The 21,611-nt window shown below is 47.1% G+C and overlaps 1 protein-coding gene across 2 annotated transcripts in view; it reads left to right on the forward strand.

Annotated features, from left to right (window-relative positions):
* WWC3 (WWC family member 3) overlaps nt 1-21,611 on the forward strand; it is a 117,331-nt gene that overhangs the window by 80,493 nt on the left and 15,227 nt on the right. For both annotated transcript variants that reach the window (XM_063083238.1, XM_063083239.1), the window contains 9 exons: nt 3,666-3,908; nt 9,279-9,368; nt 10,104-10,669; nt 15,935-16,055; nt 17,053-17,127; nt 17,968-18,054; nt 19,157-19,349; nt 20,473-20,622; nt 21,033-21,184. In XM_063083238.1, the coding sequence (XP_062939308.1) occupies nt 3,666-3,908; nt 9,279-9,368; nt 10,104-10,669; nt 15,935-16,055; nt 17,053-17,127; nt 17,968-18,054; nt 19,157-19,349; nt 20,473-20,622; nt 21,033-21,184 (1,677 nt within the window). The remainder of the gene's footprint in view (nt 1-3,665; nt 3,909-9,278; nt 9,369-10,103; nt 10,670-15,934; nt 16,056-17,052; nt 17,128-17,967; nt 18,055-19,156; nt 19,350-20,472; nt 20,623-21,032; nt 21,185-21,611) is intronic.

Consider the following 21,611-nt stretch of genomic DNA (forward strand, 5'->3'; position numbering starts at 1 on the left):
TACATTAGACCTGCCCAGTGAATAAAATTTGGAAATCACATAATAAATATGAAGTCTGAATGCTTGATTGAGGATTTGCTTTCATTTCTTCACTATCTGGGCTTGGGGACATATATTTTAAAGCTTTTAAAGGCATTTGAGAGAGATTATATAGGCCATAAAATGTATTACCTATCAAAAATAAAAATCAGTAAAGAATATAGTTGACTTGTTAGGAAAAAAAGAACCTTCACCAATTTTAAGTTGCTCTCAGTTCTCTTTACAAATGAACTTGGGAAAGTTTTTATTTTTTCAAATTTTAATCATGACCTTGCTTTGCTTCCATGTATTTAATTTCACTGGAATGATATTTCAAAGAAAAGCCTTTCTGGAAATTGCTTTTCCTTTAGTAGCCAGAAGTGGAACAAAGCACTTGCAGGAGTGCAGTTCCACGCAGCAGATCAGCTGTTTGGCATGGGTAGAGAAGAAGGTGCATTGAAACTTGGTACATCTGTGTTTAGCCTTAGGCAGGAAGTCTGTTTCTTCAAGTAAACCTAACATACTAAAGATATTCCCTGTGGACGGCTCGTTTCCAGGCCAGCAGCGTGGCAGACAAGGCGTACTGTCTTAAAGGCAAAGACTCAATTGTTGAAGGAATCCTTCTAGTGCTTTTGGCTTCTAATACAGATAGACAGATAGACGTGCCTCTCTTGACTTGGCTGAAGCAAGCCCCAATTGTCCACTCCCAGAGTATGGCTACAAGGAGGGAAATTACACTTCCCAATATATGCCAGTATTCTAGATACATAGCTCTAAAATGAACATGCAATGGTTTGCACAGTTATGAGATTTTATTATTAAAAAAGCACTAGTTTAAGCATATTTAAGCATAGAAATGTTTTTCTAGTGTTCAGCACAGCTCAAACAACTTTTCCAGATGGGTTGCAAGAGGTCAGCCTCAGAGATTTTGTTTCTGCTGGAGAGGTCGTCCCTTGCCATATGTCTTTGCGTGCTTTTCCTGCCAGCTGTGGAAAGTTATAGTGCATGGCTTAATTTTGGCTGCTGTACTATTTCTTTATGCCTGCAGTGGGCAGGCCTTTTGAAATTTGCCCTTTGCCTCACCTCCCTTCTATAATTCATTTTTTCCCCTTCATTCTTTTTTTCTGATAGTGCATATTACTTGAGATTTTCCTGGAGAGGTTGTGGCTATCTGGAATTGGATCTTCTGCCACCCACAGCTTGAATCCCTGTAGACTAGTCGCTACCCTAGAGCTGGTAGACTCACATGGAGCCTAGATCTCCTCACAGTTAAACCTCAGCAAACTCAAAAGGAGCATTTTAAAAAATATGTCTGTACTATACATATAATAATTAGTATAAATACAAAATGACCTGGCTAACTTTAGCTGGGCTTGGGTAGACTTTCCTGTGGACCAGATAATTTGAAATGAAATAAAGTAGGAGGACTCAGTAGATTTGCTTATTGTTCTTCAAGTCTTTTATATTTATTCTTTGCCTTTGACTTGTCTTGGTCTACGTAGAATGTTCCAGAAATTTCATTGGGTATACTGATTTGGCACAAACTTATTTATGGGTCCGCTTGGAGTGTATTTTCCTTGGGCTTCAGTTATATGACTTCCATAAATTTTAATTACACTAATTAGACATGTGGAGGTTTAAGCCCAATTGGATTCCTAACCCTGTTCAGCTGCCTCTGTCATTAGTTTTTTGAGTAACATGATTGGGCACTATTTTCCAATATGTTTTCAGGAAACTGGTTTTAAGTTAAAAGAGAACTTGTCTAATAAAGCTACTAACATTCAACTAGTTTCTTTACCTTCTTGGAGAATTGGACCTGAATAAAATGAATACATTTAAACTATAACTTGTATACCCCCCTTTTTTACCCCGTAACTGTGGATTTTCAGATCAGTCCAGTTCCTAGAGAAGGAGTCATGCTGGATCCTCCAGCCAGGCTGATGGGTCCCTGTGCTCATGTCTAGTTAGGGTGGAGCCTGACTTGGCACATGGCCAACGGGTTTTAACATGTGCGCCAACTTCAGGCAGATGGTGGTACCTTCGTGGAACATGGTGTTGAGAAGGATTTTGAGGTCCGGACCCAGCAGGCAGGGCCTTGATTAGTGCGGTTTACCCTGGGCACGGAGGGGAGTCGTCTCAGGACTCCTGCCCTGCATTTGCCATTCCCGTTTTAGTGAGGAGTGTCACATCGATGCCTAGTACAAACTCCTCACAACTCTGAGGCCAGTTAAACGTCCAGGCCAGGCCAGGCTGCAGAGGAGGCAGCTGTCTGAGAGCCGTGGGTGCAGTTTGAGTGAGCATCAGAGCACCTGGAGGGCTTGTCAGAACCCACATTGTCAGTCTCCATCCCCAAAGTGTCAGATTCAGTGGGCCTGGGCTGGGGCCTGAGATTAGCATTTGTAACAAGCTGCCAGGGGATGCTGAGACTGCTGGTGTGGGGCCCCCACTTTGAGAACTGCTGCCTTCAAGGATACAGGGCTATGGGTGCCCACTGCTTACCTGTTCTCACAGCCTTCTGTGATTTCAAAGAAGTCTTTGGATTTTGTTTTGGGCGTGTGTGCCAAACTCTGTCCTCCAGAGCATCGGGTACAGGTTGTATCTGGCATTCCTAGTTTATATCTGGAAACAGATATCCCTCATTGTTAACCCTACCTGAAGGGATTAAAACATTCTAGTCCTTGTTTCAAAGGATGTGTTAAAAATACGAGCCACATCTGCTTCATTTAATTTGCATTCAACACCACCGCAGGACATAAAACGTGACATAGTCTGTTTGCCAGGCAAGCACTTGGAAATTTAAGGGCATGGAAATTGACAAGAGTCTCTGCTTTTACACCTGAGCATTGGCACGCTCATGCACTTGGTGAGATGGACTGGTTCATGTGCAGCCGGCACCCTCACTGGCCGGGCCGCCTCTGGTTCTCTTGTGCATGGGCTGCCGTGTGTGTGCACTGAGTAATGCACTCAGCCTTTGTTGAGTGCCTGCTCTCTGCCAGGGCTTTGAATTCACATATGGCCAAGGTCTCTGGTGCAGGCAGGAACACACGGAACCAGGAGACGTGGGCACCAGGCTTCACAGGTGTCCTCTCCAGAAGCCCGGCTAACGGTGCGTCTCCCTCCTGTTATTTTCTCAAGGCATGTCAGTGGTTGGGAACAGTCCAGGATGCATCTCTCCAGTGCCCAGTGCAGTGTGTAGCTACTGATGGGGAAGGGGGGAGAAGTGAGTTGGCTCCCACCTTCTCTGGGACAGTTTCACATGGGGAACCAGGAATCCGAAATAGCGGTATGGGCATGTTGAGGACCGCTAGCCATTTTTTTGTGGGTGGCCGGCCGATCGGGGGATCCGAACCCGTGACCCTGGCTGTGCTCTAACCAGCCATCTCTGACCGCTAGCCTTTTTGCCAGTTCTTTGAAACAAGCCAGATGTGGTTGTTGTCATCTCGGATCTCAGACTAGGGGAGATTCTGCAAAAGACTTACGCACGGTTTTTATGACCCATCGTTTCCAAATCCTTTTAAGGTTCACTCTGTGCAAGGATTTCACTGTTCAGCCAAATGAGTTCACAGAATCAGAGTGATGGTGCTGAGAGAGTGTGAAGTCGAATTTTTCAGTTCATTGATTTTCCCGCCTCTCTCCCCCTCTCACAGAGTCTGGAATATCCAGCAGCAGCTGGCCCAGCTTGACAATGAGTCCTGGCCGGGCATGGCTGAGGCGGACAGGGACCGGCTGCAGCTGATCAAGGAGAAGGAAGCCCTGCTTCAGGAACTGCAGCTCATCATCCAGCAGCGGCAGGCAGCGGGAGACGTGGAGCGGCTGGAGGAGGAGCGGAGGCGCCTGGAGGAGGAGATCCAGCGCGCGCGGGCCACATCCGCACAGGGTGCCACCGAGAGGTGCGCGGGCTTCCGGCTGCCAGGGCGGACCCTGGGGCAGAGCTGCACTGGCCGGCTGCCTACGGCTTGAGGATGTTCTGGCCTGGGGCTTTCCTTACCAAGGAGAGGGGAGGGAGAGGCGGGGGGAGGTATGTCTTGCACCTGCAGTAGGGGCCAGCTCCTCGCAGGGCTCCCGAGGCTCCTGGTGCCTGTTCAGAAGTAGGAGGTGACCAGAAGGGTGGAGGAGTGAGGAAGGACAGGTGACTCACCAGCTGCACCCTGCCCCTCCTGCTGTGTTCCTGCCTGCTCGGTGCTTTTGCCTCTGTTTGTCTCTATTTTGGGGACAGCACTCTGTGCAGGCTTGGGGTCACCAGCAGGAAGGTGGGGAGGCAGGTGTGGGACGGGCCACTCTGTTGCCTGGGGAGAAAGTCCCTGTTCCTGCCATCGTCAGTGTTGTGGAAGTCTACCTTACCACTTTTATCCCCAGCTTCGGTTTCTAGCCAGGAAAGCCTGCTCTTTCTTTTGCAGTAGGAAGTCAGCAGCCTATTGTGGGTCCCTTTCCGAACGTGCCTCTCCTCAATTGGTCTCGAGACTCTTCCATAGCATAGGACATGTGAAGCCAGCATGCTGTCTTTTGTATTCCTCAGTGCTGAGTTGTGCAGCCTTTCATTGTGTGACACGTTTCCTGGTTTCCATTTGTCGTGTGCGATTGCTGATTGTGTCAAAGGCTGGGTCTGCTTTCCACATTTAACAGCTGTCAGAAGTTTATCTGTGGATATCTGCCAGGCTTTGGAGAGCCCACCCCCTGTACGTTAATACACTGGCTCCCTAAAGTTCAGTGTATTAAAATGGTCATGGGCTGTGTCTGTATGAGCATTCTCCGCATAGAGTTTAATAGTCGCCTGAAGGAGTTGATCTGCACAGATGCACTTGGAGCTAGTATTTCATCCCGTCCTGTGATTGTTCTCCATACGGTTAGGTGTTCTTTGTGTTTGGGTATCCACCATTGATCTTTATGGTAGGCGAGGATGTGGCAGGGCGTGAGGAGCTCGTGGAGGGCCGTGATGGTGTTTGGAGAGTCCAGCTCCTAGTTATGGGCAGAGCGAGTTCATTTTGCCTGACGTGACAGCATGCCCTGTCATATCAATCAGAATAAACCAAGGTTAATTCTGAATCTGAAAAGAGACTGTGCAACTGAAGTTTTCTTCTGTGTTCTTGTGCTTCTGTATTTTTTTATTTAAATGTTACCTTCTGTTCTGCCCTTGATGTTTTGTTGCATATGGTCTGGGTAGGAAGGCCTGAGAGTTCTAGTTGGTTCTCTCTTAAGGGAGTTGGATTTGGTCCCCCAAACACTACTTCACAGGACCCCATAGCCACACACTCGTGACTGTGGCTGCCCTATCCATGTGGAAACCCAGCCCATTTCCCAGGGCACAAATCCACAGAACTCCACGGAGCCAGTGTTGTCCTGATGCCTGGGCTCCAGGCCTGGGACACCAGAGCTCGACCAGCTTTGACCCAAATGGCGCCTCTTGTGGGACCAGCCCAGGTGCTGAGTCGTGGGACCCAGAGCCCTCACCTGGGACTGAATTGACCCACGCATTTCCTGTATCTGCCAGGGAGAAACACGCCCATGCACTAAGTGCTTTCGTGCCGGGTCCCCATCTCCCATGTGCCGTCTCTGTCTGGGACCTCTGCTGCATTGTGAGGAGATGGGCCGAGCATCGCTCCTGCAGCTCTTGATGTCCTGTGTGGGGGGATGCAGGGCATGTTTCTCAGTGTCGCCTCCCTTCATTTGGGGTGTGCTTCAAGGTAGGAGGCCTGCCCTAGCGCAGGCTGTGGGGCGATGGAAGGAGACTCAGTGTGGAGCCAGGCACAAAGGGACTGAGCTTGGCGACTGAGGATGTGCGAGCTGTGTGACCGGGGCCCAGTCCTTGACTGTGTCAGCTGCAGTAGCGTCATCTTAGGGGCTTAGAGGCATGCAAATCCTTGCCAAGCCTCCTGCCGCTGGCCAGTGACATGCGGAAGGCATTCCAGCCGCTTGCCACCAGAGGCTCTGGAGGGAGCATGTGCACGTCTCTCAGGTACAGGAGCAGGACTAGCTTTCACACTGCTCCGTCAGGACTTCAGGACACCCTTCGTTATTCAGCCTGCTCTGGTTTGGGTGTGGCAGGCATTTAGGCAAGATGCTGAGGTTGCACAGAGAACCCCAGGGGCGACTACTTTTGTTATGAGGCTGTGAAAATGAAAGATCTGTCAAAAAGCAGAAATTTGGTTTTTGTTGAAGCTAGAGTTAAATTTTCCTTTCAGCCACAATTTAGTGACATCTTTACAATAAAGTACTTTATCTAAAGGAAATAAAGACAGTAAATTAGGCTTTCTGTTTTCTTAATGTGTTAGCCTATTTTTATACTCCTTTCATAGCAGTGGTTCTTAATATTCTTTGAAGTTCATCCCCTTTGAAGTGGGGACACGAGGCTTTCTACTTCTGGGGTTGGACCCTGGCCAGTTTTCTGCCTTTATGTATCCCCTTTCTTGGTAGTTGGAAAAATGTGTACAAAAAGTAAGGCAAATATTTCAGACTCCTGGTTTAGCACTTTATGTCCCATACAAGTTTTAGGTGTCTCAGTTACTGATGGCATGGTTAATGTGAATGCTCCCACCCCTGTTCGGTAAGAAAATCACATTTTTAGTCATCTGCAACTTTTAGAAACTAGCATAAAGGTAGACTGTGTCTGTGGGCACTTGTGGGCACTCGTGGGTGGTCTTGTGTACAGACTGTCTATCTGTCTCTCTCTGAAATGCACCTGTTCAGTGTAATAACAAGTGTGATGTATTAGATAGAAGCGGGCAGTTTGTTCTAAAAATTTTTTTGCTGCAGATAAAACAATCTGAAAATAAGTCATGATTAATCAAAGACAATATAAAATTGTTGTGCTGCACATATGAATGTGTCTGCATATATATATATATATATATATGACAATGTAGAGATATGGAACACATGGATGGATTTTGTAATAGGCTGGAAATCTTACCCTGGGCACTCGAGAGTGGAGCCAATTTTCAGTAAGAACTCAACTTAGATTCTGTTAATTTGGGAATTGAGCTAATAGAATTCAAAGTGGGTTAGAATTTATGCAAAAGCATTAAGAAAAAAATTAACAGCTGTGCACCAGGCTTGGGTATATTCCCGACAACAAGTCACTTTCTGGGCCGGTTGCTGTTTGCTGTAGGGCGCCCTCTGCTGGTGTGGTCCCTGCCCTGGAATGCTGTGTGACTTTCCTAGTGTCCCTGGTGGTTGTGAGAGTGCGATACAGAGAGTGGTTTTCAAGTTACAGCTCGAAAACCCAGTGAGGGCTGTGTTTTCATCTCTTTATTCTCTACAACTTCAGGGGAAAAAAAAAAAGATGGAATTTTTGAAGCTATCTTCCTTGATAAGCCATAGGTAGGAAATGAAGTATAACAAAATCTGGAAAATGTTTCACTATTAAAGGAAGCCCCTCTTTCTTGCCACATATGTTGACAACAGAAATGTATGGAAGGAGGTAGGGGCAGCGCAATGTCTTGGTAACGTGGCTTGGCTTGGGGTTCGAGCCAGCTTGGCCAAGCTTTGAACTTGCGTAGCTGAGGCCAGTTCCTTTCGCTCCTCGACTGTCAGTTTCTCCTTAGTTCTGAGACGACATACAACTTCCACTCAGCGGAACTTTGCAATTGCTTTTACAAAATTATACTCGGAGGAGTTTATTACAGCTGTTCTCAAACATTTTGGTCCCAGGACCTCCTTCCAGTGTGAAAATTACTGAGGACCCCAAAGAGCTTTTGTTTATGTAGACTTTTATCTACATGATTTAGAAATTAGAACTGAGAAATTTTTTTAAACATTATTAATTTATTAAAGATAACAATACAAACCCTGTTATATGTTAATATAAATGACATTTAATGACTGATAAGTTTTTTGAAACCAAACAAATGTAGTGAGAAGGATGGTATTATTTTTACATTTTTATAAATCTCTTTACCGTCTGGCTTTCTAGAAGGCAGCTGCTTGGGCATTCAACCTTTTTTTTTTTTAATTGAAACATAATTGTACAAGCTGCTTTGATGCATCACTTTGGGTGAATCTGTGAAGAATATCTGACTGCCTGCGGTATGTAGTTGGGAAAGAGGGGACCTCATAGGACCCCTGAGAGAATCTTGATGATCCCCAAGGGTCTTTGGACCACACTTTGAAAACCATTGATTTTAATATGTGATATACACCTTTAATATTGGTTGTGTAGTGGCTCTAGTCATGAAGATGTTTGACTGAGTAGGAAACGCTGTGGGCCATCCGTGCCAGAGTGTAAAGGAGCAGGGCATGTTTTACTGCAGTGTCAACATTTGCAGTTCTCTCTGCATATAGGAGAAACAAAGACACATTCACATTTATGGCTTATTGTTCAAACTTGTAAACTAATTCATACTGGATTGTGCTCCTGTGTTTAAATTGGTGGTACATCAGTTTCTTTTATTGATGAAAGCTGTTCTTTGTTGACCCCTTGTCATTTGCCATGCATTATTTTATTTATGCAGCATCGATTTTCTGGACTAGATTGTGGCCTCCATTTTAGCAGGTAATAAAACTAAGGGCTCAGAGAGGGCAAGGCACTTACCTGCCCAAGGCCGCACAGCTTGCGAGTGAGCAGCAAAGTGGGATTCTTTGAATTCCAGGCTCACTCTCACCCTCGCCAAGCTCTCTAAAGTAGAAGGGAGAGAAGAATCACCTCCAACCCCGTGACCTAAAGAGAGCTACAGCTGCTATTTTATTTGCTTCTAATACTCTAATTCTGTAGATTTTAGAATTGCATTTGGGGGGCCGGCCCGTGGCTCACTCGGGAGAGTGCGGTGCTGATAGAATTGCATTTGGTTTTGCCTGGAAGGGGGCCTAGGATGTGGGAATCGGATTTGTTCCATGGAATTCCAGCACGTTACCATATTGCTCTGCATTTGAACCCATCTTCTAGTTGGCCTAGTCTGCCATCCTCGTCTGTTCTTCTGACCACCCGCCTATCCATGTGCCCATCCATGCACCCACCTGCCTGTCCACTCATCCATCCACTCACCCATTCAGCCGTCCATCTGTCTGCCCGTAGTACACACACTCACCCGTCCACGCAGGTGTTAAGCTTCTCCAGCATGTCAGGCACTGCTCAGGATGCCGGGGACATATTTCTCCAACAGGACAGAAACAGTCTCTGTTAGCTTGGTGCTTATGACCTTAATGCTTTGAGAACTGATAGTCATTCCAACCTAAATCCATTGTGGAAACTTGTAGTTGAATGTCTTATTATGAAAATATGCTCTTTATCTCTCATATCCACTAATCAGCTACGTTCTTACCAACAGGATTTTACTTCAGGAAAAAAGAAATTGTCTCCTTATGCAGCTGGAAGAAGCTACCCGCTTAACATCCTATCTCCAGTCCCAGTTAAAAAGGTAGGTTACTTCATTTAAAAGAGAAAACTATACTTAATTATTGTGGTGAACTTCATCATTCCTTTTAGCTTAGATTTTCTCCTACTGGAACTCAGACCCTGAATAGAAGAGTGCGTACATTATGTTTTGAAGACGACCTGCTAATAATATGGGACTCAAGGAATTTGAGGAGAACCAAATTTGGCTTCAGAATAAATAACAAGTCTGAAGTCAAATTTATCTAAGGATTTTGTAATCTAACAGCTTTATCAGAAGTGTACATATGTGCCCGTGCACATTTCTATTTTGGGTTTTTTGAAAAAGAATATGAATATTTTTAAGGTAAGAAAGATATGGATGCTCAATGATAGCTCATGTTTTCAAGTCCTTACTGTATCGTGAAGCTAATGTTCAGGGCTTTGTATGTATTTTCTGTTATTCCCCCTAACGATGGCATTAGGGTGGAACTGTTACTGCCCCAGTCCCCAGTGAGCTCGTGGGAGGCTCAAAGAGGTGAAATCACTTGACCGAGTGCACGCAGCTAGTACACATTTGAGCCTGGACTTGACCTCAGGCACGACTCTTTGCTGTTGCCCACTGCTCTCTGCCGTCATTGAAAAGAAACAAAGGAGGTGTTGATGAAGGCCAGGCAAATTCTGGGGTTTTTCGGGTGTGCTCCGTCCCTGGGAATGCTGCTGCTGGGGGTCGTTGCCCTTGGGGCCCCGTCTGTAAGGTCGCGTTGCGCTCTCGTTTCAGCCTGTCTGCTAGCACCCTGACGGTGTCCTCGGGGAGCAGCCGCGGGTCCCTGGCCTCCAGCCGCGGGTCCCTGGCCTCCAGCCGCGGATCGCTGAGCTCAGTCAGCTTCACTGACATCTACGGCCTCCCGCAGTACGAGAAGCCCGACGCCGAGTGCGGCCAGCTGCTGCGCTTCGACCTCATCCCCTTTGACTCCCTGGCGCGGGAGGCCCCCTTCTCAGACCCCGCAGGCCACTCGGCCTTCCACAGGCAGAGGCGGTCCCTGGACACGCCACAGTCCCTGGCCTCGCTGTCCTCCCGCTCCTCCCTGTCCTCTCTGTCGCCCCCAAGCTCACCCTTGGACACCCCCTTCCTCCCGGCCTCCCGGGACTCGCCTCTGGCGCAGCTGGCGGACAGTTTTGAGGTGCCAGGCCTGGGCGCCCTGGACAGGCTGCGGGCTCAGGCCTCTGCCCTGGGGGACGAAGACTTGCAGGGCTCGGCGTCCCTTCAGCTGCATGGATTCCCCGGGGATGGGGAAGGACCGCGCGAGCGAGGACCCCAATTGGCAGGCGCTCCCACGGGTGGAAGTAAGTGCTGATAAGGCTTCCTGGGTGGCAAAGTCTACCATTCGGGGGGACGTTGTGTTCAATTCTTGGAGGCCGGCTGGCTTTTCAAGTCCATAGTGAGCTTTAAATTTAGGAACATTGACAGGGTCAGGAAGGGCCCAAACCTGCTCTTGTCATTTGCGTCTGTGTTGGGGAAAGATAATTGAAATTGGCAAGGTAGTCTTTCCCAAGCATTAGCTTGTTTGCAGAAGGCACTTAATTGTTGAAAAGGAGGGTAAGATCCACCCAGTCTTCCACATTCAGAGGCTTCTAACGACATCCTGGGGCCTGAGTGAACTCTGCAGGGTGTTTGCCAGGACAGAGCATTGTGTGTGACGCCCAAGACCAGCACGTGCACTGCTGGTAGCCCAGCAGAAATCTCCATTTCCTCTGTCGCTGTGGCTGCATCTCTATCCTTTGTCCTCGTGGTTTTCAAGGATGCAATTCTGTCAGACATGGAAATGAAAATAGTTGGCATGATTTCAAAAGACGTGCCAGTAAGATATCAGTCTTTTCTACTCAGGGAATTTCTGAAGTCAAGAAGCGTGTCACTGCATGGAGCTTCATCCATCCAGTCGGTGTTAATTCAGCTCCTTCTTGGTGCCAGGGTCTATCAGCTTGTAGCCCATGTGGAGAACCAAACTGCTATTCTAGAGAAAAGTCCAGCCCGTGCCTTGTACACAAAGCAGAGTCTGGGCTTCAGCCCTGTTCATCTTGCCCTCATGTGCTTTTGGAGCCAACCCCCAGTCACTTTAACTTTCATAGGTTTTAAAGTTGATCAAGAACAAGGTCTCCCATTCCTGAAGTTCAGCGCATTTAATGAACTTGTATTTGCACAGTGGAAATGTTTTAGACATTCCATTTAGTCAAACAATAGATAATTTGTATAGCATAGTAAATCTCATAGATCTCAAACAGGGGGGGGTTTGCCACCACCCCCCCCCTTAGCAACATCTGGAGACATTTTTGCTTGTCACAGCTGGGGTGGGGGATGCTACTGACATCTAGTGGGTAGAGACCAGAGACGCTGCTCAATATCCAGCAATGCACAAGACAGTCCCCACCGCAAAGAATTGTCCAACCCCAAATGTCAATACAGTAGCCCCGACCCCCATCCACAGGGGATATGTTCCAAGACCCACAGTGGATAACTGAAACTGCAGATAATACCAAACCGTATACATAATACTGTGTTTTTTTCCTATACATACCTATGATAAAGTTTAATTTATAAATTAGACACAGAGATTAACTATAATTAATAATAGCAGTTATAGCAATATACTGTAATAAAAGTTGTCTGAATGTGGTTTTTCTCTCAAAATATCTTATTGTATTACACTCATCTATTTTTGAACCTCAGTTGACCACAGGTAACAGACCAGGGAAAGCAAAACTGCAGGTAAGGGGGGCTCCTGTAGTGCTGAGGCTGAGAAACCCTGGTAACATACTACTGAGTGGTTATGCAGCAAAGGGTGGAAATAAAACTAGAATATGGAACCAGTGTGGTGGAGTGGAAACAACTTCGGACTAGCAGCATGGGGACTGGGATTCTGTTCCCTGCCCTGTTGACTGCTAGCTGTGTGACCTTGAGCACATCCCTAGACTTGCCTGAGTCTCGCCTTCCCTGCTCTTGAATGAGGTGATCTTTATGGTCTCAGCCATTCACCACCATTCTGTTACCCATGAAAGACTGCTATAGGATAGTAGTCTGTGTTAGCACTTAATGTGTTTAACAGAGACTCTTATGTTCTGGGGCTGCCTGATGGCTTTTCAGCATCTCTGTTATTTTGATGTCTTTCTCTCTGTGTTTGCGAACACACTTTCATATCCTCAGATACATTGTTTCTGTAATTCACATATACAAGTACCCTTCATTAGCCTTGTTCTTTTTTTTTTTTTTTTTTTTTTTTTTTTAGCAGCTGGCCTGTGCAGGGATCTGAACCCTTGAACTCGGTGTTATCAACACCGCACTCTAACTGAGTAAGCTAACCAGCCAGCTCTTTATTCTTCTTTAGAATCGCAGATTCGTTGCTCCATATTTACTTCTTTTATTCAAAAAAGAAAATATGCAATAAGGACTGAATTGCACATCTGTCATTGCTTAAGCTTACTTTTCTCTTAGTCTCCCCACACCTCTCTCCCAACTTGTTTTTAAAGGTTGAGTCTGGTTATAGAGAAAATCTACGCAAGGCCTAAGGGCCCCTTTGGGCCAGGGGAAAGACAGGGTGGGAGGGCGAAGAGGTGACTTAATTGGTGATCTCGATTTCTTTATTTTTCCTTCCCACTCCCGTGGCAGATGGTTCAAACTTAGACTTGGAAGCATTTGCTTATACTGTATTTAGACACTGCCACCTGCTGGTGGGTTCTTGTATGACATTTTCATTGACTTGTGTCCTTAGAAACGAAATAATGGACCCAGTCAGTGGGTCCTGTTGGGTGCTCCCAGTGGGCTGGGTTGGGTAACCAGCATCAGGCATGGGACACAGGAACTCCTCACCTCCCTTGGTGCTTGTGGGGGCTCCTGAACCCAGACTCGTCATAGCTTCGTGGAGTTGAACCTTGGTGCTCGTCATACTACACCTGGCCCATCGTTTACCGATGCCCAGGACGCGTAGTTTCCTCCAGCTTTTCAGTCTTGCTAGAAACAGTGCAGTCTCAATTTGGTCCAAACAAGTTTTAGTAAGATAAAATTTTAGTAAGATAGAAATAAAAAGTGCCCAAACCTACAGAGAAAGCTCTGTGAATGATGAATGATTTCTTCCTTTGTGTTTTAAATCAGTCAGAGGAGACAGAAGGCAGGACAGAGGAGTGGGGCAGTAGATGGTAATCTTTACCATTTTTTTGCATTTTTACTACAGTTTTGTCTTCCCGGGATTTTAAAACCCAAATGTGTCATGATTTTGAAATGCTTTACTATTTTCATCTACCCATTAGTATTTGCTAATTAAAATCCATAAAAAGCTTGACTTTGCTCATCTATTTACTGATGTTTTTATTAAATTCATACTCTGTTTAAAATTGTTGGCTTAAATTCTGCAGTTTTTTCACTTTGTGCTTTTTTTCCCTTATCTCTTCTCATGCGGCTCGACAGACGCGTTCACTGTAAGTGGCCTTGGGATTCCCCTCATTGCCCTTAGTTGCTCAGGCTGTGCACATCTTTGTGCTGTGAGTCAGTGTATTTAGGGTGGCTGGGGTGTGGCCAAGGAGGGCATATCTTATAGCTGTACTTTAATGTAGCTTATCAATTGTCATTATCATTATTACTTCAAGTTTAACATTCATGATGGCTACTAAAGTTGTGTTAAGAACTTTTTAAAAAGTTTTAACTATTCCCTCAATGTATTTTTTTTCCAGAATTTAGTGATGTTCATTATTTTAATATGCCAGGTGACAGCTTTGCCCACAATGTGGTTTTCACTGTGTTTTCTTCCTTTTTATCAAGCAGTGTTCATGTCCTTGGGTCTCAGTGTCTGTCTGTCTGTCTCTCTGTCTTTAATGATGGAAAGGTCAGAGACTTCTTAAATGAGTGTGTGAGATTTTTGGATTTCCTGCTTCATTGGCATTGCTCCCCATGTGGTCAACCTCGTTGCCTTGAAGCTCAGGAGCGGGTGTCTGGGGTATGCAGTGTGGGGTCTTCTGTGAGCTTCCTCCCGGGAGGCAGCTCCTGCTTCCAGTTGCTGTGAGTTCAGTGTCTCAGCCTGCGGATCAGTTCATTTCCTTTCTGTCTTCATCGACTTCCATTGTAATGATAAAAGAGAGATTTGGTGAGAGTTGCCCCATCCCACTGGGTTAACTGGAAGTGCCTAGGATTGTTACCTGTTGCTATTCCTTAAGGGGATTTAAAGCTCTGTTCAGGAACTATGCCAAGAGGCAGGGATGGGAGTGGAAATCATGATCCGTTTGGTTGCTAGGGATCGGCGCAGCAAGCTGGCAGGTTCCGCGTGCAGTTTAGGACTGGCCAGGGCAGAAGCTCAGAATTCCCCCAGGCTTGGCACTACAGACCTTTGGAAAGATAGCTTTTGTCTCCAGTTGACATCGTGAGACCAAAGGCCACAGCCCCATCTGTTTGTTTTGTGTGCTGTTCAACGTGTTTGTATTTAATCGGTGTGAGTCATAATTTGGTTGAACAGGGAGATGGTCGTCAGCAGACTCACCATTTCCCCCAACCCGGGAAGGCGCAGATGTCAGGACTTTCAGTGTGTAGAGCCTAGATAGCCAAAGAAAAGTACAGAGGCTGCAGACGGGCCTGCGTTGTTAACAAGAGGCATCATGATGTTTGAGTAATGTTCAGTTTGGGGCTTCATATTTTATTCTGTGTTCTATCAAAGTATCCTCTTTATAAAACATCGAGACTCCAGTGCACATATTCACATTTAGCATGGAAAGATTAAATGCATATTATTTTTATTGGTTTTGTGAAATGTAACTTACTGCAGTGAGGGAAGGGGTAAAAACAGTTGAGGAAATGTTAAAAGGAAAACATTCAGTGGTTATCTTTGGCTCTTGATTAAGATAGATATGAAACATAAAAATAAGCTGCCCAGTAACCATAGCATTCTAACCCAGGAAAGTAATTCTGGAAGCAGCTCTGGCTCCAGGGCAGCTGGGGAGGATGCTGTAGTCCCAGAGACAGACAGACCTGAGCCCCCAGCATCCTCCCCGTGAGCCGCACATCTCCGAGGAGGTGTTTTCAAAAGATGAGTCTGGATTCAGCCGTGTCTTTTGACTTGACGGTCACTAAATTTTCTTAGGGTTTATTTGGATAATTTAAACGAGTTTTTTTTTTCTGATTACAAAAGCAACACGGTATATGTTTATTGCATTAAATATGGAAAATACCAAATAGCATAAGGAAGGGAATGAAAGGTATCATCACTTGGAGAGCACACCTGCAGTTCCCATTCGGGGTAATATTTCTTTCATGGGCTTTTGGGTATGAGAGTGTTTCTTAAAGTGTGCTTCGAAGGGCTTCCAACCATCATCTCATGTTCTATGTTCTCATTAAGGGGGCTAAAAGAGACTTATGAATCCAAAGGTCTTTCTAGATAGCTTAAAATCTCTTAAAGAAGTAGCCAGAAGTTTATTTGTTTAATTTTTCAGTATTGAGCACAAGCGTATTTATATGTATGTACATATCACGACGTGTCTCTGGAACGCTCAGTTCCTTAGTGTGTGCTCTAATGTAGAGGTCCCTGGCCTCCCTTGCCATCATCTCCTGACCGCAGGTGTGTCCCTTATTTGTAGCAGTGACTCTTCGAGAAGACAGCGCCAAGAGGTTGGAGAGGAGAGCACGCCGTGTCTCTGCGTGCCTGTCGGATTATTCGCTGGCGAGTGACAGCGGGGTATTTGAACCTCTAACCAAAAGGTTAGAAGCTGATCTTATTATTTCCTTCTCCCTAAGCAGACTTACCACTCATTACTGTTCAGCACAAAGAAGATCTATACTGAAACTTTTATGTATTGAAGCTTTGTTTGTATATCCAAGGGTAGGATGTTTTTCTAGCTTCTTTCAACTTTGGGAGGTTGGGCCTTAGAACTCTACAAAGAAGGGCCAGCCCATGGCTCACTCGGGAGAGTGTGGTGCTGCTAACACCAAGGCCATGGGTTCGGATCCCTATATAGGGATGGCCGGTTGGCTCACTTGGGAGAGCGTGGTGCTGACAAGACCAAGTCAAGGGTTTAGATCCCCTTACCGGTCATCTTTAAAAAAAAAAATAAAGGAACTCTGCAAAGAAAACGCCCCTCTCCCATGTGGCATTTGGAGGCCAGCTCTTGCTCTGTAGTTCCAGGATGACTTCTTTCTCTCTGGCCCTGGTGGGTCTAAGGCTTAAGCCCAATAGAACTGAAAAAGGAGAATCAGCGTATGAAAGAGACCTGCTTTTCTGAAAAGGACCTTCATTAGGAATGACTTTCCTCCCTCCCTTCCTTCTTTCCTTGGCTATACGAATTGCTTTGCAATGATAGAACACTTTGGAATTCTGTGCATTATTTTGATTGGGTATCTTCATGTCATTGTTTGTACATTTGTAAATCTTAGGTATCTATAAGACGTTTTACTTATTGCAAACTTTTTGAAAGTTAATTTTTGAATGGTGCTCTGAATATCACATGTGGTTTTGAAAAGTATGCAAAGTTATTTTCTGAAAAAATGAAAAACACAAAAAAGAAACACTTTGTAGGCCGGTGCCCAGTGAGATGGATCCTGGGGACCTGCCCTTTCAGCCACTTAATGGATTTATTTATGTGTCAGTTTGATGAAGCTTTTCTCAGGAAGAAGCACTCTTAACATGAGAGAGCTTCTGCAAAATCCATAGTATTCCGTTCCCTATACAATAAGCCGGGTGGATTTCGATTGTGTTCAGGAATGAAGATGCTGAGGAGTCTGCATATGGAGACGCGAGCACTAGCGAAGGTCCCCACATCCACGTGGGATATTTGTGAGTACAGAAGACTCCTTCCCTGGTGCTCTTAAAGACCAGTAGATCAGGGCCCGCCTAGTGGTTCCCACTTCCATGCACAAGCCTGGAGGGATAGACGGACCCATGTGACTTGGGTGCTGCTCTCCTGTCCTTGATACCCCCAATCCCACTTCAGCTAGTCTCAGGTGAGGGAACAGAGGTGGTGGGAAGGAGTGACAGGGAAAAGTGGCTCCGTTGCTGCCTTTCAACTCTTGAGATTCATAGCTGGGAACTGTCATCTCATGGAGCTGGGGTTTCAGGGCATCATAATGCAGGGGGTATTGAAAACTCCCAGTGAAGTCTGGCCCTTGGGGCAGTTTTCCTACATTTCTTCCAGGAATTGATTGTGTTCACTGCAGCACAGGTAGTGGGGTCCTTCCTTGGTCCCCAGAGTAAGTAATCGGGTGGTTTGCAACACAGCACTTTTTGGCTTCTAATGGCAGTTTCAATAAAGACAGTGACCGTAGCGTTCACAGTAGCACTGTAGGCTGTGCAGATGCCTGCAGATTCCCTTTGCTCTCTCTCGTTATGCCGATCCAGGGCTTGTCAGTGTTGGCACTGCTGAGGTTTGGGACTGGATTATTCTTTGTCATAAGAGACTGTGTTAGGCACTGTAGGAAGCTGAGCAACTTCCCTGGCCTCCACCCACTCGATGCCATAGCATCCCCCTCCAGTTGTGACGATAAAAAATGTCTTCAGACATTGCAGATTTCCCCTGGGGGCAAGGTGGGGGAAAGCCACCCTTTGCTGTAGTTCAGTCAGAAGGACTTTTCCAGCAGGGGGCTTTTACGGTCCGTGGACGCCTGTTTTCTGTTCTAGGCACGACAGTGCCAGCGAATGTCTCCTCGTGCATGTGCTCCAGCTGAAGAACTTGGCCGGGCTGGTTGTGAAGGAAGACTGCAGAATGTAAGCTCCCCGGGCCCAGTCCGGCAGATGGTGGCCTCGCTTGGGCCCTCCCCCACACCTCATGGCTCTGCCACTCTTCTGCTTGGCAGCTTGGGGAAAGGGAAGAGAGTTCGAGAACCTGAATTTACAGTAAAACACCAGGGAATGTCTGTGTGCAGTATAAAGCATCGGAAGTTTTAAAAAAGAGTCTGATTAATTATTTGAGGTAGAGGAAGTTAACAGTGCCGGACTAGCCGTGTGCTTTGCAGATGCTAAGAAAGTGCCCGCCATTGGCAGTATTTGGGTTTAAAATGTCCTCCTCTGTCGTGGGGATGAGTGGTGACAATGCAGCCACTTTCGGCTCTGTGGTCGGTGAAGGGCATTATGAGGCCTCTGGCAGGGATCAGGGCATCCTTGGCTGAGGAGGGAGAAGAAGATATGTGTTGGGACCAGTTGGGAGTCACCTGGTGACTTCGGCCTCTATAGTGAGATCACTTTTGTCTGAGCTCTGAGGCCCCAGGTGGGTGCCTGATAGAAGGTTCCACTTACCCAGGCAGGTGACCACACCTATAATGGTCCATTCAAGTCCCCTTCCCTGAGCCTTCTTTATCAACTAGTTATCTGGAGGCCTTGGAAGCAGCCTGGCTGGAGTGGTGAGGATGCAGCCTGGGCTCCTGCCCACCCCAATGGTCTGCTTTGCAGTTGGCAGGTTCTGGGGCTCCTCCCGTGTGCTGCATTCAGGGCGGGGGGCGGAGAGGCCGGGAAAGACTGGCTGATGGGCTAAGTCGGCAGGCGGAGCCATGAGTGGAGAGACAGGGGCTCTTCCTGAAAAAGTGGTGAACAGCAGAGCCTCGGAAGCCCTCTGGAGTCTTCAGTACTCACCGAGGTCTTTCTCTTTGCCAGGGACCTCCCTGCCTGCCCATCCCCAGGGCACATCGGTTCTCTGGACTTACTCTTAGTTGAGAAAGGAACTTTTTCCACAGGGTGTTGAAATCCTCCCGTGGGCGACCGGACAGGGTGACACGCGGGTCCTGGGTCGTGCTGTCCCTGCCGTGCCGGTAGGAGACTGCGCGGCAGTAAGCGCTGCCCGCACCCATAGGCTCTTCCCCCCTGTCCCCTGCAGCCACGTCCGCGTCTACTTGCCCCCGCTCAACTCCAGCACGCCCACCACGTACTGCTCCAAGGCCCTGGAGTGGCAGGCGCCGCTGCTGTTCAACGAAGTGTTCAGGATCCCCGCGCATTCCAGCTCGCTGACGCTGAAGTCCCTCCAGCTCTACGTGTGTGCGGTGAACCCGCAGCTGCAGGAGGAGCTGCTGGTGGGCGACACGGCCCCCTGCCTGCCCCTCCCTCCATCCTTTCCTCCCATTTCAGTCCGTCCTTTTTTCTTTCTTTCTTTCTTTTTTTTTTTTGGTCTGTCTCTCTTTCCTTCCTTCTTTTTCTCTCTTTGTCCTTTATTCTTTTGTCATTCTCTCTGTTAGTTTTTGTCTGTGTTTGTCTCGCTCTTTTCTTTTGTCTGTTTCCTCCCCCTCTGTTGCCCTCTCTCCCTCCGTCCCCTCTCTCCCATTTTTTGTCCTGTGATGGGTAGCTTACAAATTGTGGTGATGTCAAGTAGTCCCTGCAGCTGGGAGTCCAGAAAGGGATGGTCAAACCAATGATCCTGTCAAGTGTTTTATATTTTAAATGTGTTAATTCAACTAGTCGTTGCAAACTCCCCACGAGATAACTTCCCCTTTATCCCCATTTTCAGTTGAGGAATGAAGTACGGTTGACAGATTAACAAATAAAAATATAGGCTAGTCAGTTAAATTTGAATTTCAAATAAATTATAGATACCTTTTTAGTGTAAGTATATCCCATGCAATATTTGAGACTTATACTAAAAAAAAAAAAAAAAAATCCATTGTTCATTTTTAGAATTTCAAATTTGCCTCTATGTCCTGTGTGTTATCCCTAGGACGAGGCCTGAAGAGCCAGCAGCTTGTCTTCAGTATCCCCGCCATCTAGTGCGCAGGCCAGGATTTTGAAGCCAGGGTGGTTTCTTTCCACGGGTGGAATTTTTCCCCTTGGTCCTGTCCCCTAGCAGTGGAATTCGGGATTGTGGAGTTCAGCAGTCCTTTGTTATTTCAAGGTTTTCTGGAGGAATCAGTGGCTCATCTTGGGGGAGCCCTGAGCTTGACCCAGCACCCCAGGTTGCCTGTCCTTTGTCCCCTGTTCCCTTTCCAGCACTTTAAAGATTGGGCCAAACAAGCAACCAGGGAGCCACCCGTTAGGATCCTCTGTGACCATTTGCATTGTACTGCAGTCCTTTTAATAGGAATGAAATATTTTAAGTCTCTTTTGGCTAAGATTGAAGGGTGAACTTGATGTTTTAAAGGACTCCAGTTGTTGAGGTGAGATCCTTCAGTACCTGGCCTGGCTTTCTTTTTAACACTCCTGCAGGGCATCGCTCAGATCAACTTGGCTGACTACGACAGCTCAAGTGAAATGCAGCTGCGCTGGCACCCCGTCCAGGTCTTCACCAGCTCTGAGCTGCCCAGGACTGGGGAGAGTGCCGCACGAGACCCCATGCACACTGTCGCTGGAAAGACGGTACTTGGCCCTGGGCTAAGGAGCTGATCACGACTGCTTTCGTGACTTTGAGACTGGCTTTTACTTGAGCAAATCATTTCTAAGTGTTTATGTAGACAAAATCAGAGTGTAGTGGCAATGATGAAGTAGGATTTCAAGGAAGGTCATAAAAATGGAACGTATCCATCTGTATGGCCATTTCCTGATAATGCTTTTTAATGCAAACGTGTTGGTGACCACAGGCAGGTGGCGTGTTGGTTATTTTTAAGCTGGAGCCCTCGGAGCTGTAGGAGCAGGCAGTGGCGATGTTCTGCTGGGGGGAGGGCGGTTTCTTCTGCTGAGTCGCAGAAAGCGGAGGCTGCCCCCGCTGTCGCTGTCCACCGCGCCTCAGAGCCACCGGGCTGAGGTTTTCAGCGCCCTGTCCCCTGCAGGATGCAGTGTCAGTGCTGCTGGCCAGAACCACGGCCCAGCTGCAAGCGGTGGAGCGAGAGCTGGCTGAGGAGCGGGTGAAGCTGGAGTACACCGAGGAGGAGATCCTGGAGATGGAGCGCAAGGAAGAGCAGGCCGAGGCCGTGTCCGAAAGGTGGGCGCCAGGCCACCCGCAGAAAGGGATGCGAAGCTGATTTTCTTGGGGCCTGGCAGCTGGCGTGTCAGTCAGTCATGGCTCTTTCCGAGGAGCTGTGTCTTTGGGTGCAAGTTGCTTTTCTCATCCACGCCTCTAGAACGTGCTGGGCGATTCTTCTGTACCATCGGCCAGAAGTTGGGGTTCTGGCTGGAATTGAATGCTAATCGGGTCAAGGGCGAGACCCTGAACTCTCTCCCCCAACTCTCCATGTAGGCTTTTCACCTTTTCCTGCTGTCCTGGAATTTCCCTTCACAAGTAGGACTCTTAAGTGACTCCCCTCTGCTAGGATTGAATCAGTAAGGTCCCTGTTCATTGTTTTGGGTTTTCTTGAACAGCTTTATTGAGATATGGTCTACCTGCCATACAATGCACCCATTTAAAGTGC

Source organism: Cynocephalus volans, chromosome X, assembly GCF_027409185.1.
Source record: "Cynocephalus volans isolate mCynVol1 chromosome X, mCynVol1.pri, whole genome shotgun sequence".
Lineage (NCBI taxonomy): Eukaryota > Metazoa > Chordata > Mammalia > Dermoptera > Cynocephalidae > Cynocephalus > Cynocephalus volans.